We start from the raw sequence: 16,761 nt of genomic DNA on the forward strand, positions 1-16,761 counted from the left end.
TCCACAACATTTAGTATGGTCTTTACTGGATCTACTGGCTTTCAATTATAAAATTCATCATTCATCCCCTTCCAAACAACATTTAGTAATGGCCATCCTCTAATATTGGGCCAAAATGTAAAGGCCAACAAGATGGTCATAGAAAACAGCCATCCCAAGATTTGTTTTTTTCTTTTTTTTGATGGAAGAGGATCTCAAGATCCCCCTTTTCAGCTCTGATATTATCTTCTTGTTGATGCATGCTGAAGGAGTAAAAGTAACTGGAAGAACTGTACAAAGGGACTATCAAGTTGAATCATCTAAAGTGCATTTATACCACCTGTCTCTTTCATTATTCTTCTCCAAGAAGCAGGCCGCCGACACAACCTCATCTCTGCTGATTGAGAAAAGCTTTGCAGCATATGCTTGGGAGGCATCTCCCACAGCCATATGTCCTCCCATAACATGGTTATCTTGCTTTCTTGAACAGAAGCTGACTCAATTTGAGTGCATCAGCCGCTCCAAGTACCAAATTCCAGAAGGTCGGCGAAGGCCATATGCTTTTGAAACATGATTCATCCAAAAGCACATCAGAATATCTTCACCAAAAGTTACAAGAGAATAAGATTTATATCTTTTAAATTATTGAACACAGTCCTCCCTACAAATTTGATTCCTCCACTCGCCGACATTCTAGAAATTGCATACATGCTGCTACCAGCATGGACTCTAAAATTCCATCAGTCATGGCAATAGAGCTCAAGTCTGCCCTTTAGAATGTTCTGTACATGAACAAATCATTGATTCAAAATGAAACACCTCGCAACAAAACCGACTGTATGTTTCAGGTAAGCTATAGCACAAGTTTAAGAATAAGCCTTCTTTAAATGCTATGCAACAGCATGAACCAATCAATGTTTCTTCGCCTAAACTAGATATCATGAACAAAGCTCAAGTAATAAACTGCGCTTGCAGGATGCATGAACATAAGGTAGAGATGACTGAAATGATGACACCATTTAAGATGAAAGGATTATTCCATAAAAAGATACTTTGCATTTTGCTCGTTTTTCACTAAATAAATTACACCAAATCAAAATCAGTGTTTCAAAAAATAGCAGCAAAGGTGAGGGACAGGAATCTGGCATTAAAAAGCTATTGCCACAAGTGAAAATGAGAGGAAAATTTATCCTCTACATGCCAGACTCGTTGCCCGTCTAACTAGGGCATTTACAGAACTTGAAAGTGATTCATATGTACATGATATACGTTGAGAAATTAAGAAGAAGATGGGAAAAAGAATCAATAAAAGTGAACGCTGCAATGGTGATCATAACCTTTTTCTCATCATTGCCCGACGAATTTGCCAGGACCAAACAAGCAGGAAGATCAGGAGGGCCAAACCCACACATGTCCAGAAAATTATCAGCCATGGGGGCATTGGGTTGGGAAAGAGACCTGGTTAAAAATGAATAAATAGTTTCCTCAAAATAAATAAATAAACAAATAATGATAAGAACAACAACAACAACAATAATAATAATAATAAATCAGTCTCAAACAAATCTACAGTCTACAAAATGAAGTATGCACTAAGAATAATATGGAAGATAGCACTCACCATGGCCAAACTTGATACAGATAAGAAGCTCCACTATGCATATTGCTAGGGAAAGCCAACAGAATGCCCCTACCTTCTTCACAGGCTTTCTGAAATCATCATCATAAGACAAACGCTTTTCAGCCACACAAAACATGAGAGCATGCTTGTCTAAGAGATGAAAAATCTTTATAGTTTTAGAATATCTCATGTTTATTTAAACCAGGACCTTGAAGTATAGCCCAATACAATCACATTTGAGATTATTTGTCATCCATATGCAAACAAAACAAACTAATTTCAAGTTTGCAATCCTACATTCTTCTAATTTGTTAGAAATGGGAATACCTGTCTTGCAAGTAGGTGTTATACTCGCGGATGGTTGGTATTGCAATTAGCCACCACAGAATCAATCTATACACAACCAAAGGATTTCGAGGGGGAATCCAGAGACAAAATTTGAGAAAAAAGGTGTTGAGCTCTACAGTCATAAACACAATGCAAAGGCTGAGCACTTGGATGAACCTCCAAGGCCCGAGCAGAGGGTGCCATTCATCTTTGTCCCATCGTGCAGGTGTGAACTGGCCCAGTGTTCTTTTCACCTTGAAGGCCAAGAAGAAAATGCAGTTCAGCCAAATAGATAAAAGGAATATAATACATAGCATATGCTTTAGTTCTGCCGTGATATTTGCAGCTCTGAAGATCCAGGATATGCAAACAAAAGCTCATACTCTATGTTGGATGGAGTATGAACCAAATACGGATACTCAATCTCAACAAACCACCACAAACATTCCTTTTTAAAAACCGTATGTTCTGAAGCATGAGAGATTAGCGAAAACAGTGCAAAATAAATATTTGATTTAAATGAGAAGTGAATTACATTTCCTCAAGCCATCTCAAAAGAAAATAAGAGATTGTTCAATAAGAACCATTTGTAGATTAATCACCGATACCACAGTTAGGAAATGATCCCAACCTGATCCAGGCTGGACTTGATCTGTCACGTATATAATATATATTCCAATCACAATTCATGAGCTAAGCCTTCCTAGCAAACATGCTGATGTAGATTGTTTACTGTTTGTTTTACATTTTCATGATTCCTTTTTAGTGTGGTAGAAGGTCAATGAAATTGGAATATGTGTTACCTCAGGCAAACCCCAACATCAGATTATCTCCCTTTTTCTGGAGAAAATATGCATTCAAATCTTACACAAACCAAGGTGCAAAATGGAACGTATGTTGTACCACAAAATATGAAGGTCCTAATAGAAGTGAAATGCTAATGATAAAACATACCTTACCAATGATATTTGGCTGGCGGCTTATACCAACCCACTCATATGTTTTCCCATCAAAGTACCTAACACTGCGCATTCCTGCCCATATACCTGGACCATGGAGCAAATGGCTACCCCATCATGACAAGCAGTAATCTCAAGAAGTGCATAAAAATAAGACAACATTAAAAAAAAGAAAGATCTCAATTTAGATTATAGAAGATAGTAAATAGAACTTGAGAAGCATATTAGCAGAATGAAGCACGTAAGGCATCACACAGAAGGACTTCCAGCTACTATTTTTCTCATATGAGTTACCCACCTAACCTCAACTCTTGTCATTTTAAATACCTCCTCAAACTCCATTACCAAGTCTTTACCAAGTATAACCCATGTTAAGCCTCTACTGTTATCAAGCAATTAACATGTCGTAGTTTCCCTTGCACTAGGATTTCAAATATCAGCTTATGCCAGCCCATGCCATCAGGAACATACTGCGCCAAGCCAATACCAGCATTTTGCAGCACTTGTCTGATACTGCTCACTAGAGGCACTGCATGTGATTGACACAATATGGCACATGTTGAGCTAGCCACTACCCAGCATGTCCCACTCCAAAGGCATTTCCTGCCTTGCATGTTGTAGATTTTTTGAAAAATCTTTACAATTTAGTGCCATAAATCATATTAATTCCCTGCCTACCGGACGTTGCCAAAAGGTTCTTCAACTTATTAAACTTAACGTGTTCAAAAGCAATATTAATCTGTTTAACTTGTTAACCCTTGAAGTGGAATAAAGTGCATCCACGGCTACATCAAGTGGCGAACTTCTTTAATTTAAGTTAATGAGGTTTTTACATGTAATTGCTTCTCATTTAAGCTCATCCTCCTCAGCCCTATCCAAATCATCAATCACATAAAACAAACATCTTCCTTCCACCATGTTCTTAGGTTTCTTCCTTTTTTTTTATTTCTTTTGTTATAGAAAATGGAGGTAGCAGATCCAATTTTTTTATTTCTAGTCTAAGTAACTATAACATTTGTGCAGCCCATTTCTTCCATTTTTCCTTCATGTTCTAGATCAAGTGACTCTTACTTTTGTGCAGCCTTTGAGTTGTCTAACTCTGATGATGTAGTCAGAATTCGAAATGTTGAAGTGGTTTGACACAAATGGTTCATGCCATACCAAATAGGTCTTGGCACAGTTACCTTTGATTCAGAATTAGAACCAGGTGAAGCAACCCAAAAGTGCTTGAAGCCTGGAACAGCTTGCGAATTGAGTAGTTCAAGGTGTACCACCTGCAACTGGCTCCGAAAACAGGTGATTCATGCAGGAGATCCAGTAATACCATGCAAGTACAATCAGGAACCTCTTTCTCCTCTATTCCCCTCCCATTTCCGCTCTTTCTAGCTAAAAACAAAGATAAGGAGATCATGGAGAACAGTGGCTTGTGAGAAGATTTGAAATCTCCATCTAAGATCAGATCTCAATGACCACTTCATGTATGACCCACCTCCTTCCTCGAGATAATTAAATAAGGAAACCTAGTATAGTTTTCCAGCTAAGTCATCATCCTCTAAACAAAAGGTCACTAAATCCTTTGGTTTATGAACATGCTACTGCCATGAACACTCATAATTCACTATCCACAGCTGCTGCCTCTTACCACTCAGTTAGGAATTAAAGGATAATCTACCAACAGAATCAGAAAAAGCTTACCCTTTGATTTCCACCAATTAAAAAAAATGTTCACTTTAGTAGAGCAAAGAAGAATAACATGTTCTTGTAATAATATTTTTCCTAATAATTTCCTTCTAGAAGTTACTATCTTCTTTTCTGTTTGTTCATTATTGTGATTACAAACCATTGTCAAGTCTAAATCCTTCTACAAGCACTCATTCAATGTACAAATAAATTAAGATTGTTGATTTATGTTTTGCAACATTTTATGGAAAGAGTACTAACATAAGAATCTAACATAAGTGTTAGGTTGCCATAATGGTTAATAATTTGCTACTGAGCATTCCAGAGGTGTAGTGGCTATCCAATTTTTCTTCTAATAATCTCTAATAAAGGCCATTATAACAGCCACTATTTCCATCTTAAGGTTAGATTTGGTTGAGATATATTTCCAATATAATGTTTAATAATGCTAATCTTACTGGATATTTTCACACTATTTTATATGAAAACGAAAATATTATCTTCAAAAATACTTATTAATGGTTGTAATGATTACTCAACATATTAGAGTATTCCAGTTCCCAAGACATGGATGGAAAAATTAAATGAAGAAATGCCTGCACAAGGTGAGACTCGTACAAGAGGATGAAGTCTTAAATTAAGAGCACAAGCCAGGTGAACAAGAAGGAAAGCTCATCCAAAGTTATTATTATTTTCTTGGTCATAAAGCACGTCCATATGTATAATAGAAATATTCTTTTTAGAAAATAATAGTAGTCAACAATTATTATACTATATAACTAACTATATGTCTTCTAAATATTATGGTTTACTCTACAAACTCGGAAACTAAATAACTGGCTGCTATATGTATGACATTACAATTCCTGTTATTTCAAATTATGATACACCATGTCACAATAAGAATAAAAGAGAGTTGGTCCCAAAAAAAATATTTTCATCTCGGCAAAGTTATCTGTATATATCTGTGCTGAGCAGTTACTAACGCTAATATTAGCTGATACACTGGCCCTTAGTATCCATTCAATATAAATCAATATATCCCAAGATGTCGGCCAACACAAAATCATTGCATTAGCCAAAATTTGCTAATTAATCTTTAAAATTTCAAAACAATTTCAATAATTAAATACCTTAACAAATATATTAGAATAGTATGATTAATATTGAGTTTATTATATTGGCAAAGATTTCGATTAGCTTGATTCTTATAATACTGGATGAGATTTCAAACCATCTTAGGGCACGTTTGGCTCAAAATCAGAATTAGAATTGGCATGGATTGGAATAAGAATTAGAATGGCCATATACCCCAATGCATTTAGTTCGTGACCGGAATCGGAATCGGAATTAGAATGGGATCTGAATACTAGGGGAGAGTAGGGATTGTATTTTAGGGGATTGAGGATTCCCATTCCCCCCTATATGACTCCCTCCAACCAAATGGCTAGAATGAAAGTCACTCATTTCCAATCCCATTCCATAGTCCATCTCCCCCAAACCAAAAATGCCCTAAGTATTTTTCCTAATACTGTTAGTCATCCACCAATATTGTCATTATCTAGGGTTTTTAAAAAATTACTTCCAAAGTGAAACTGTGGGTTAGGCTCAACAGACTCCTAAAAGAAAAATTTTCCTATCAAAATTGAGAGAAGTTTATTTTTCAAGTAAAAAAATAGAGAGAAGGTTGTCAGTGCACTTTTTCTATACCCACAACCAAACACAAGAAGAAATTAGAAAATAATAAAAAATAAAGTATTCATCCGTATATCACATGCAGGCCTGGATGGATGGCTATGAGTATTGAGTACATAGAATGATCCGAGCAGCCTAAGTACTGGTGTAATGGTGAGATGGAAAACAAGGGTGAGAATAATTTGATAACATGGGAGACATTGATTTTAGTCACTGGTTCACATGGCAAGATTGGATCACTCTAGTGGCCCATAGTGAGAAGGGCCAATGTGTTTGAATTGCTAGATTAGGTGGCAACATTAATCACTCTAGTGTCGTGCCCCACCTATGAAAAAAGAGAGAAGGGGGGCAAATAGAAAAGCTAATTCTGGTGGACCCGAGCCACCAGTTCCATGCCATTCAGGCAATGAGAAGAGCTGCTGGTCAGCAGAGATCAGAAGAAAAGCAGTTGACCAACAGCTTTATATTGGGTGTTCGATGATGACTATATGAAACTAGAACTATCCTACAAACAAATGGGTGGAAAAGGCATATGCAATTTAAGAAGATGGTGATTATATCTAGAAAAGAAGTCTAGTCCAAAGAAATTGGTAGTCGCGGTGGCAATGAGTCAATTGTGTTAGATGCACGCTGGCTCAGGTTCGGACCAAAAAAAACAGAAAAGAGAAAACCCTCAATCAAGACCCAAGTCATTTATAATCAGGTTGAAACGCATAAGCCCATATCCAATCTATTTATTTTACATTGATGCATATCCAACTAGCCAACCCATATAGCGCTTCGCTTGTCAATAATATGAGATTTAGGTTTGACATCTAAAACAAGGAAAAAGTGCAGAAGCAATGAGTAAAAATTGAAGTGGAGAAGAAAACATGATAAATGTTAAACGCACAATTTCCCTAACTTTTCTTTTCAATATTTTCTATTATTTTGACCATTAATTATACAACCTTCCTAATCACCTGAACCTATCCTTGAGCAAGCAATAAACCATTGTACAATTACCACAATCCCAAGGGTTTGGGAATGGATCTTAGAGGTCTGTTCTACCCATGATGATTCATCAATTGGAAAGTCCTAACCCATATCTGAACCCATTTACAATAGATTTGGCTTCAGCTAAGCCATACCAAAACCAATTAATAAGAACCATCACCCAAAAGCCTATTTATTTCAAGGCAGGTCCGGTCAAAAATTGCCACCCTAGATGGGTTGAATGTGGATGGAGCCTCATTTAGTTAAAGATGGGGCTCTCAAAAGAAAGATTGCACAAAGCAAAGCCGCATCATCAAGTTCCAAGCTGGCAATTATCCAGGTGATCGTACCGCTTTGACCAACAAGCAGATATTCTGGGCTTAAATCTTGGATGGTGCATCCCAAGTAGTAGGACCTACATAATTAGCACAGATTGCCTCCCTCCCTTTCTCTCAAAAAGGTCACAACCAAATTAGAATCAACAGATCATCAAGTTCCAAATTGACTCCACAAGGACAAGCACAGCATTTTTGGAGTCTAAATAATAGACTGCAGTACTAGTACAAGATTTCAAAAATGAAGTGATAAAAATGGTCATTAAATACTACAAAAGAATCAGTTGGCTATTTAAGATTCTGCCGAAACTAATTGAAACAATTACTTTACTATAAAATCAAGGAAACCATCAAACAAAATATTAAGATAAATAAGATCTGTTCAAGTAAGAAGAAAAAAAGTGTGAAGGGATTAAGAGAGAATGTCAATGCCTTTTCTCTCTCTTCTCCTTCATTAATTGGAGGTCACAAGTTTATTTCATTTAAAAATGGGCTTGGATCCATTCATAATTCAAGCACCTCCAAATTGAATTGCCCATTGTTGGTGTTAATGGAATCAAATGATGCGGCAAATGTAGGATTACCTTACATCTAAGGCTAACCAAGGTATAATTATTGCATGATTGTACCTTAGTCACAATCTTATTTTATCTAGGTATAAAGAATCATATTCAATTAGAGAAGAATTTGGAGCAAACTAAAATGAAAGCTGCAATATTTCAGTGAGAGAATATTTTGTAATCATTAGAAGATATAAACTAATTCGTGACTACTTATGTTCATCTACTTCTTCCATCACTTTTTAGAGACTTGATTTAACAAATGAAATTCAGAATTTCTCTCTGAATTCTCAAACAAAAATGCACATAAATCAATGGACCTCATGCCAAAAAGAAATAAAATAGGAAAATAAGGAAGAAGATTTTAAAAAATCAGAATACATAGTTGGAATAGTTTTTCAAATCCAACATTCCAATTCCGTGAGAGAGAGATATCAAGGCCGAACAAGCCTGCCATGCCTATATGACTACCTAAAATTGGAAGAGTGGGAAAGAGATTGTGGGCTTCGGCAATGGGGCCGATGGGCAAACCATGGTGGTTTCCTCTCTTCCTTCAAGATTTGCTTGGCTTGCTAGCCTCTCAAGAATGAGAGAGGCCAAGACAATGGAGGATCTCAGAAGAGGAGTCAAAAGAAAAGAAGAAGAGATGAAGGAGGAAGACCGCAAGAAATGAGGTGCACAGATGAGCTAATGAGACTTTATGAAAATCTTATATCCTATAGGTAAGGTCCAACAAAAGACCCACTTAATCCTATTTCTCTTTTTTTTTTCTTTAGTTCAAAGGGTATGCGGAACAAAGATATAATCTATGGACCTATTTACAGAAGCAGGAGAGCAAAAAGATGAACTGTTCTAGCTAGAGAGGGTAAGGGAATGAATAAAAGGATCAAGGGCCAACAGCAAACCGGAGAATAGGGGCATGAACTAAAAGCATATCAAGGGGTGTCGGCAAGCGGTTATGCAGTATTCATCCAAAATAAGTGGGGTGCGGATAGGGTATGCATACTCATTTACATGAATGTATTTACCCAGATACCATACTTCTTGATGCAAAATATGGGACTGCAATTGCAGAGTATCTCATAAAACACATGGAAATAAGACTCCGTGAGATATGTACACAATTATCCATGTATGATGCCTTTGCATGTTTAAGCTCGCGTTGTTCATATAATGCAATGAACACAGATGTAAAATGAGTACAACCTTCAAAGAATAAATGTGTAAGTTAAAGGAAGACTAAAGTAACAGTAGCTGGCTAGCTCAGGTCTCACCAAACCAATTGCAGATTAAGATATCCAGAATGATACTATCCCACCAACATTCGTTGAAATTTGGCAACATATGACGAAAAGTTAGCTGCAAAATATTAGCACAAGTGTGCTTTTAGAACAACCAACACCAAAAAAGAAACACTCGTTAGTTATTCTTGACATATTTTGAAAACTGACCTCCATTAATTCGAAGCCAATTGACAAAACCCACAAAAGGGGTTGATTTCGTATCATTATAGCTTTTCCCCACCATCCAAAAATATGAGCAGGAACAAACTCATCAAACAATGTTTCCTAGCAAAATGTAAAACCCAAAATCAGTAACTTGCAAAAACCCAGTATATGTCAATATGAAGAGATTCGGAAATATGAAAGTAAAAAATTAAAATTAGATTGGTGAACGAAGAATTCATACATAAACATTGTTAAACCTGCTTTTGGGATTCTCAGGTACATATATACGGCAATCAGTTCCATATGATCTTTCAGGTAGTTCTGTAAAAATGTAAATGAATGAAGGGTTCAAAATTTCTTCTATTGCAAATAAGCAACAGTTATATCAGAAAAAAAAAATCCCATAAAGGATATTCATTACCGACTCCTAGATCAGGGTGAAGATATTTCATTAACTGCCGAGCATCATCACGGTTCTGAAATATAGGAGATAATATTCAAAGAATGAATGACCTTTTCAATAAGGACAGAGGCAAAATAACTAGCCATTGTTCAATAAATGATAATCTTGCAAATGAAACACAATATAACAGCTACCAAGAAGTCAGAGAAAGTAATATAGTTTCTAGTAAAATAGTATAAAATATAAGCGTTCTAGAGGCAGCATAATGTTAAACATGGAATAATGATTTCTAGAATAGAAAATAGATTGTGTAACAATACATGGGGTATTAATTGGCATGAGTATGTGCGAATGAAAAAAGTGAAGGGAAAAAAGTTAAGGAAAAAAGAAAAAACAGAAGATTACCCTAGTATCTTTTAGTTCAGTCAGAAGTCATTCAAATTGACATTGCCAAGCTTGTATGACATACTATATCAAATCAACAATGCTAAATACAAGAGCAAGATGCATGAGCATCCACAAAGAATCAGGTCTGGCCTTCAAGATTGTAAGCTTAAATGACTAGAAACAAACCTGGAAAAGCAAAAAGGTAAGAGCGACGAGGTAAACAACAGCCATCCCATGAACCAGACGCCAAATGGCAGGATGCGGCCTGATAAGTACCCTGCAAATCACAATAGTAATTAACCAGGCAGAAATTCAGTTTGTGGCCCAGTTATATAGCTAAAACCAAATGTTTACGTGCATATTTTGCCACACTAGGAAGATTTTCTAATACTTAAGTTGTTTTCCTATTCCTTTTCACAATCAAAAATTTTTCCTGATCAATTCAAATATTATACGATAGAAAATAATGTCAACAGCCAATTGCCAGATTTAAGCAAACATCCCATGGTGCCTGTGTCTGCCATAACCATAACCATCTTATGATATTAGTGTGTAACCGCCAACAGAAAAACACAAATGAGCTGTAATTTAAGACAGAAATGTAGACATAAACCAGAATTTGACTCAGATAAGAAACCTAAAATAACAATTAGTTAACATGAGTTATCAAATCACCCCAATGATTGCTTCCATACGTTAGTAGCATTAGTTCACATTTTAAAATCAAATATTGGAAATAAAATTTTTAAAAAGAAAGTACACAAGTCATATTTTGCACTCATATATACAGTGGATTCTTCCAAAGAATTGACATGACAGTGAGAAAAAGGCATATAGATTGATTTCATATTTTTCCATCTTCATTAAGCATGGTAAAACTTCTCCACAATATACTACTCCAGAGGAAACATTTAAGAAAGTACCTATCATGGCTATGAAAAAAGACCAGATCATTAGAATCAACAATAGAAAAGTTGTAACTCACGTTGAGGGCGCTTGAAGCAACGAATAAGCTAGAAAGACTGCAATCATTGCCCAGACACCCCTAAAGGGAACAAAGATGAGGGATCAGCAAGGCTTCCTTTTGCTCAGAGCAGATAAAAATCTTCTATAGTAAAACAAGAAAGCATGAAAACAGATAATACGGGAGTACTATGTCTATCAATGAAATAGAAGATGATATAAATCTAAAAAGAAGAGGAACAAGCAAGTTGAGAGAAAAGATCAACCACATGATTCATAGATGTTTCTGATCAATATAATAGGAATATCCAGGTAATAAAGTTAAACTTCCCATAGAAATTACCAAGTTTTTGCCGAAAAATAATTAGCATACCTCTTTACAGATGTAACAACATCATCAGATGCAGTGCTTTCCGGATCAAGTGCTCCACTTGCCCAACTGAGAAAACATGGAGCAAACACTGATACAACAATTTCTCTTATAAAAAATAATTTTTATAGTTGAAAACAAATATGAACTAACTGTCAGGATTTTTTACAAAATTAATTTATTATACCTAAAAATATATTATAGGTAACAAAACCAGCCAAAAGAAAAAAAAAAAAAAGAATCTTGTAGCCCTTCAAGTAAATGAAAAATAGAAAATTCAAAGAGACAACTTATTTCCACTCCATACACTTCAGCAAATATACTATAACAAGTTGAACGTTTGTCATACAATGTATCTTGCTGAGGTTAATGAGATACTTATGTATAAAAGCTAAAACAGAGAAAAATAGAATGATGAGTAGCAATCTTGCACAAGCTATAAAAGCATTTAATAAACTAGTTGTACAAGATATGCTAAAGTAAAACCTTCTTCAAGACATAAGAGTATTAAAAGAAAGGCAGTTCCACTAAGTTATATAAACCTAAAACTAAAAGACTCCACCAACTGCAGCACATTTGACCTCCTGGATGGAGGAACGCAAAAGATGCCCACTATAAAGCAAAAATATATCACTAGTGTTAGAAAAAACCATCGAAAAATATATATATAGACATAATATCATGAGTGTTGCCAAGTCTGCCTTGTTTCATATTTTGGACACCAAGCATGAACAAGGTTCGTCGTACCGGTACCGAACCTCGTACCGGTGCCGCACTAGCATAGGCGTACCGAGTGTCGGTACGGTACGTATGGGGTATGCTAGGCGTACCGACACTGGCGTACCGATACCGGTATCCATCGGTACGGGTACGGTACGTCCGGTACCGATCGGTACAGCATACCATAAGCATGATCCAATCAGGGTTTCATTAGTATATCTAGAGTGCAAGATACTATAGGCCAAGTCAAATTTATATTGTATAAATAGATTACATGTATAATTAGTAATTATATGTTAGTAATTTTCTCGCTTCACCTAGCTTTGTCTCATGCATCCTGTTTTAAGTTTCACAGGTTAAGAGAGACCTCACCACAATTCACGATCAACTTTCAGAAATCATCAAGTCTGTATATCAAATTTTGGAGTTCAATTCAATCTCACTAAATATGATCATTTTATTATCTTTTCAAGTAAACCTGCCTTAGCAAACTTCCCTCATACAGCTCAGCAAGATGGTTTTGCTGAGAGCAAGCATGGGCACATTTTCTTGAGACAACTTGCTCCTTTCTCTTGTCCTTTTTGTGCCGACACAGTTTTGAAAGCACTACCATTTTCGCTCTATTTTATATCAAGTGCACACTTTCTGACAGTTAATCATCACAAACTTATCATCAAATTATATTCATCCACCTTACCTTTTAAATCAAAAGATTTGTTCCATTTGCTTGGTGACCTATGTCTTTTGCCCTTTAGGGAATTTTCTTTTTTCTTAAAAGAAAGGTTAAATTATCATAATCCATTGTCACAATGCCACTTGAATGACTGACCTGTTTGCTTGGCCCTGAGATGTGCCCTCACTTAATTCTCAAAACCATCACGTCTATCTGAAGAAAGAAAACAAAAAGGTTTCTCCATCTAGATACTTTTATCCTCACCTCAAGACCAAGTGGATGAGAAGTGAAAGTCAAAAGCTAAAAATATACATGCATACATAGAAGCATGCATGAACATACATGTACACATGCATAAGTTCATGCATGCAAGCAATGTACATATATATAATAGAATATCACATCATGCATCATAAGATGATAAGTACCCTGGATCATTAGCAGAAGCAAGATCAGATGTTGCTCCAAGAACATATTTGGATCTAAAATCAGGGAAGTAGAGACTTTAGGAAGTAGGATCATCTGCAAATATACGAGTGTTATACATTATAACAAGATATAAAATTTATTACTTGATGATTCTCTAAGTAAACTGAAAGGTTATCCCAGAGAATGCAGAAATAGGGACTTCAATATGATGTTGAAAAATGAAAAATGGTTGATAAAAGAGTAGTTTGGAAGCCTCGGGCGGCAAATGCTCATGCAAGACTTAGATTTTGGAGTGGGTGTGTCACCTTAAACTGGAAATTTTGAAGTCACAGAAGAAGCAGCACACCAATTCAAAAAGATTGTACACTTCACTAGAATGGTGGTTTTGCTTCCATCATCTCATTCATAAAAAGCAGCAGAAACTAAGTTGCAGTCCCCAATATTTCCTGGAGATCTGTGCTATATCTGTGCTATGTCAGTATAATTAATTTTCTGTTATGCACATAAACAAGCATGTATTAAGTTAACCACTGTGTTAACTCTCTAAAGTTATACTACTGTTCATTTTTCCTTCTATCAGTTACGCATGTGGTGGTCCATTACCCATCTGACAAGTTCTTAACTGGCTTTACAAAAAGGAAAAAAAAGAACCACTAAAATTATTGCACATTAAACTTTTTGAGAAAAAATATCACATATTTAACAAGAATCATATAAGTCATATAGCAATATAAAAGCATCGGAGGGGTACAGGACATGAATCATAAGTCAAGGAAATGATACACCAGTATATCAATACCCAATGAATTTGACAACTAAACAAGAATTGGGACTAACACTAAAAGACAGGTTCCAATAAGTAGCAAAGAAATTGTGCGAGGCTTGTATGCCCATGCTGTCCATGGATCAAATTCGCCAAAATCATTCAGACAATTTGCATTATTATCTTCTCGGGAAATATAGTCTTTTCTCCTCGCTTTTCTCTGGCCATTAACCTCCATGAGCACCAGTCGCTTCCTACTGCTCTCTGAAAATAGTAAGATATGAGACAGAAAATTTGATCATTGAATGGTACAAGAAACAGATCATTTTCCAAGTCGAGGACCATTATAGTAGGTTCAAGTTTTCTGCATGTATGATAGTATATGCTGGCCAACTATCTGTATCACAATCACTTTTCTCAAAGAATAAAAAATAGAAATAATGATGATGATGATGATCCCAATAATCGGGCGTGAATTATTAAATAGAAATCTTAAATGAACACCATGATGGCTTAAAAGACCCCAAAAATGAATGAAAAATTAAGAAAATTGACTAGGTAGATGAATCGATCGCGGAGGAGCATCAGAACAATTTCAACTGATTTGGGCAACAACATAGCACTCTAAGTAGATAACCAAAAAAGTAGGCCGTGAAATCCACTAAAAGCAGCGCATGTTAACCAAATTAACGGCTGAATAGCAGGTGAAACATATGTTTACAACTTAATTCAAGTCGTGAGAAAATTTTGGCATCTGGGAACATCAAACCATCCAATATAAGATAACAACAGGACTCGGAGCAAAGATTTGGCAAGCATACTTAGCACAACACAGAAGATATTCTGAGCAAAAAAGAATATCTACTAAAGAAATGCCGTCATGGGTACCAATCAACCACCAAAATAAAAATGAAAGTATAAAAGGACAATCAAGAAAAAAAATATTAGTCGCGAAAAATTGAGCAGATTTATAAGCAAAACCAATGCAGGTGACCAGAAACAAAATACCCAATAGAGAAATTCTTGGTTTCATAACCCTGCATAAGAATTCAAAGCACAAATTGGAGTGCAAGTAACCAGATAAAGAAAATATTAAATCATTACAGCAAGAACTGATCACTCCCCCATCGAAACCTCAAAACCATAACTGATCAGATTAATTATCCATCAGCCTTCTAACCCAGAGGCCAGAATGCCCATTCGAACAAGAACGACCGAAAACCACCCAGGTTTCGTCAAAAACTAATCTACGAACAGAGCATCAAACAAAAAACCCATAAAGATTCAATCTTCAAGGGAAAAAAGTCTAACTTCCAATCGCAAGAAAAAGAAAATATGATCGTTTTACAGATCTTTCCAAGAAAACTTCAAAAATAAATCTGCGGCCATTCAAAAAACGAAAATATATCAGGAAAAACCAATCTTTACTGAAAAAAATACTTAAAACAAGTCGAACTAATCGCATATAGTGGCTTAACAAGACAAAACCGGCAGGGTAGAAAAAAAGTTCAAAATATTGAGGAAAAAAATACGGAAAATTGATTACAAACAGTGGGTCGCAGAGAAAACGTTATAATTCGAGAAAATAATAAGTGCGAAAAAGAAAAAAAATAATGAATCAAATGACGAGAAGCGAAGGAAAGGCGGTTCTTTTTTCCGATTTCTTTCGTAATTACTCACATAGACGTAGCCGACAATCACGTCCTGGCCGTACGATCACGAGACGTGGAGATCGTGGCCGCCGAAACCGTGCTACTCGATCAAAGTCGTCACTTTTTTTTCTTTTCTTTCGGTTTTTTTTTTTTTTTCCTCCTCGCCGCTTGCGAGAGAGAGAAGGAGAGGGATAGAAAATCGAGTGCCAGGAGGCTTATAAGGCCAAAAGCGCAGAGAAAGAGAGTACGACGGTCAAAAGAGGAAGAAGAGGGTAGGTAACTACCCCTGAAGGTTTGTGTATTTACATGAGAGACCACTTTATTTATTTTCTTTAACTATTTTTAATTTGTGGGGTGGTTTGCTTCTACTAACATGTTACATGCATGACCAAGGTGGTCACGTTGGTGGCTGACGTGATATAAAAAATTATAATTACTCTCGCATGCATAGATGACATGGAGAAAATTTAGATGTTACATAATTGTGGAACTTTCGACGCATACTCTCATCATCACTCACCCAATTAGTCTTGTGTATCTAAAAGTGGGGAGACATTTTTTAGGTGTGTTAAAAAATAAAAATTCAAGCACTGTGGTGCAGGAAAAAAAAATCTAATATGAATAAAAATAGATAAAAAATAAAATAATATACATTATGTGATTGCATATTCTCATACAACCTACACTTGCTAAATGTCGATTTACAAACTTTTATGGTGATGGATCAATGATGATCGATGGCAACTTTATGTACTCTATTTGCCATCACATATATTATAGATGGTAAATTTTATAGGATTTAATTTATATCTTATTGAACGG

At 35.8% G+C, this 16,761-nt stretch overlaps 1 protein-coding gene across 6 annotated transcripts; it reads right to left on the reverse strand.

Moving 5' to 3' along the window:
• Positions 1–160: 160 nt before the first annotated feature.
• On the reverse strand, positions 161–16,147 carry LOC103696139 (CDP-diacylglycerol--serine O-phosphatidyltransferase 1). Of its 6 annotated transcripts, XM_026800979.4 has the most exons (15): positions 14,362–15,921; positions 13,830–13,970; positions 13,524–13,617; positions 11,706–11,771; positions 11,355–11,414; positions 10,556–10,646; positions 10,001–10,055; positions 9,821–9,900; positions 9,583–9,699; positions 9,406–9,490; positions 2,882–2,973; positions 1,928–2,181; positions 1,601–1,689; positions 1,317–1,437; positions 161–761 (listed from the first exon to the last, which is right to left on the reverse strand). In XM_026800979.4, the coding sequence occupies exons 5-15, from the start codon at positions 11,399–11,401 to the stop codon at positions 752–754; spliced, it is 1,041 nt and encodes a 346-aa protein (XP_026656780.3). In that variant the 5' UTR covers positions 11,402–11,414; positions 11,706–11,771; positions 13,524–13,617; positions 13,830–13,970; positions 14,362–15,921; the 3' UTR covers positions 161–751. The 6 variants fall into 6 exon arrangements, with proteins under 6 accessions (XP_026656780.3, XP_008775898.3, XP_038984579.3 ...); XM_008777676.6 differs by lacking the exons at positions 13,524–13,617; positions 13,830–13,970 and adding an exon at positions 15,968–16,147 and having other exon boundaries at positions 14,362–14,551; XM_088722094.2 differs by lacking the exons at positions 161–761; positions 13,524–13,617; positions 13,830–13,970 and adding an exon at positions 15,968–16,147 and having other exon boundaries at positions 998–1,437; positions 1,928–1,993; positions 2,105–2,181; positions 14,362–14,551.
• Between the last annotated feature and the right edge of the window lie 614 nt (positions 16,148–16,761).

This window comes from Phoenix dactylifera, chromosome 5, assembly GCF_051530095.1.
Source record: "Phoenix dactylifera cultivar Ajwa chromosome 5, Ajwa_hap1_PhDact_Kaust_v1.1, whole genome shotgun sequence".
NCBI lineage: Eukaryota > Viridiplantae > Streptophyta > Magnoliopsida > Arecales > Arecaceae > Phoenix > Phoenix dactylifera.

What these genes read in the sequence shown, in the direction of transcription:
- LOC103696139 (XM_008777676.6), bottom strand. Translation starts at nt 14,525, where the DNA reads ATGGAGGTTAATGGCCAGAGAAAAGCGAGGAGAAAAGACTATATTTCC. An exon ending in TTGCTTCAAGCGCCCTCAAC is followed by an intron (nt 10,647 to 11,354) that starts GTGAGTTACAAC and finishes TGTGATTTGCAG; the next exon opens with GGTACTTATCAGGCCGCATC. An exon ending in AGCCAAATATCATTGGTAAG is followed by an intron (nt 2,182 to 2,881) that starts GTATGTTTTATC and finishes TTGGCCTTCAAG; the next exon opens with GTGAAAAGAACACTGGGCCA.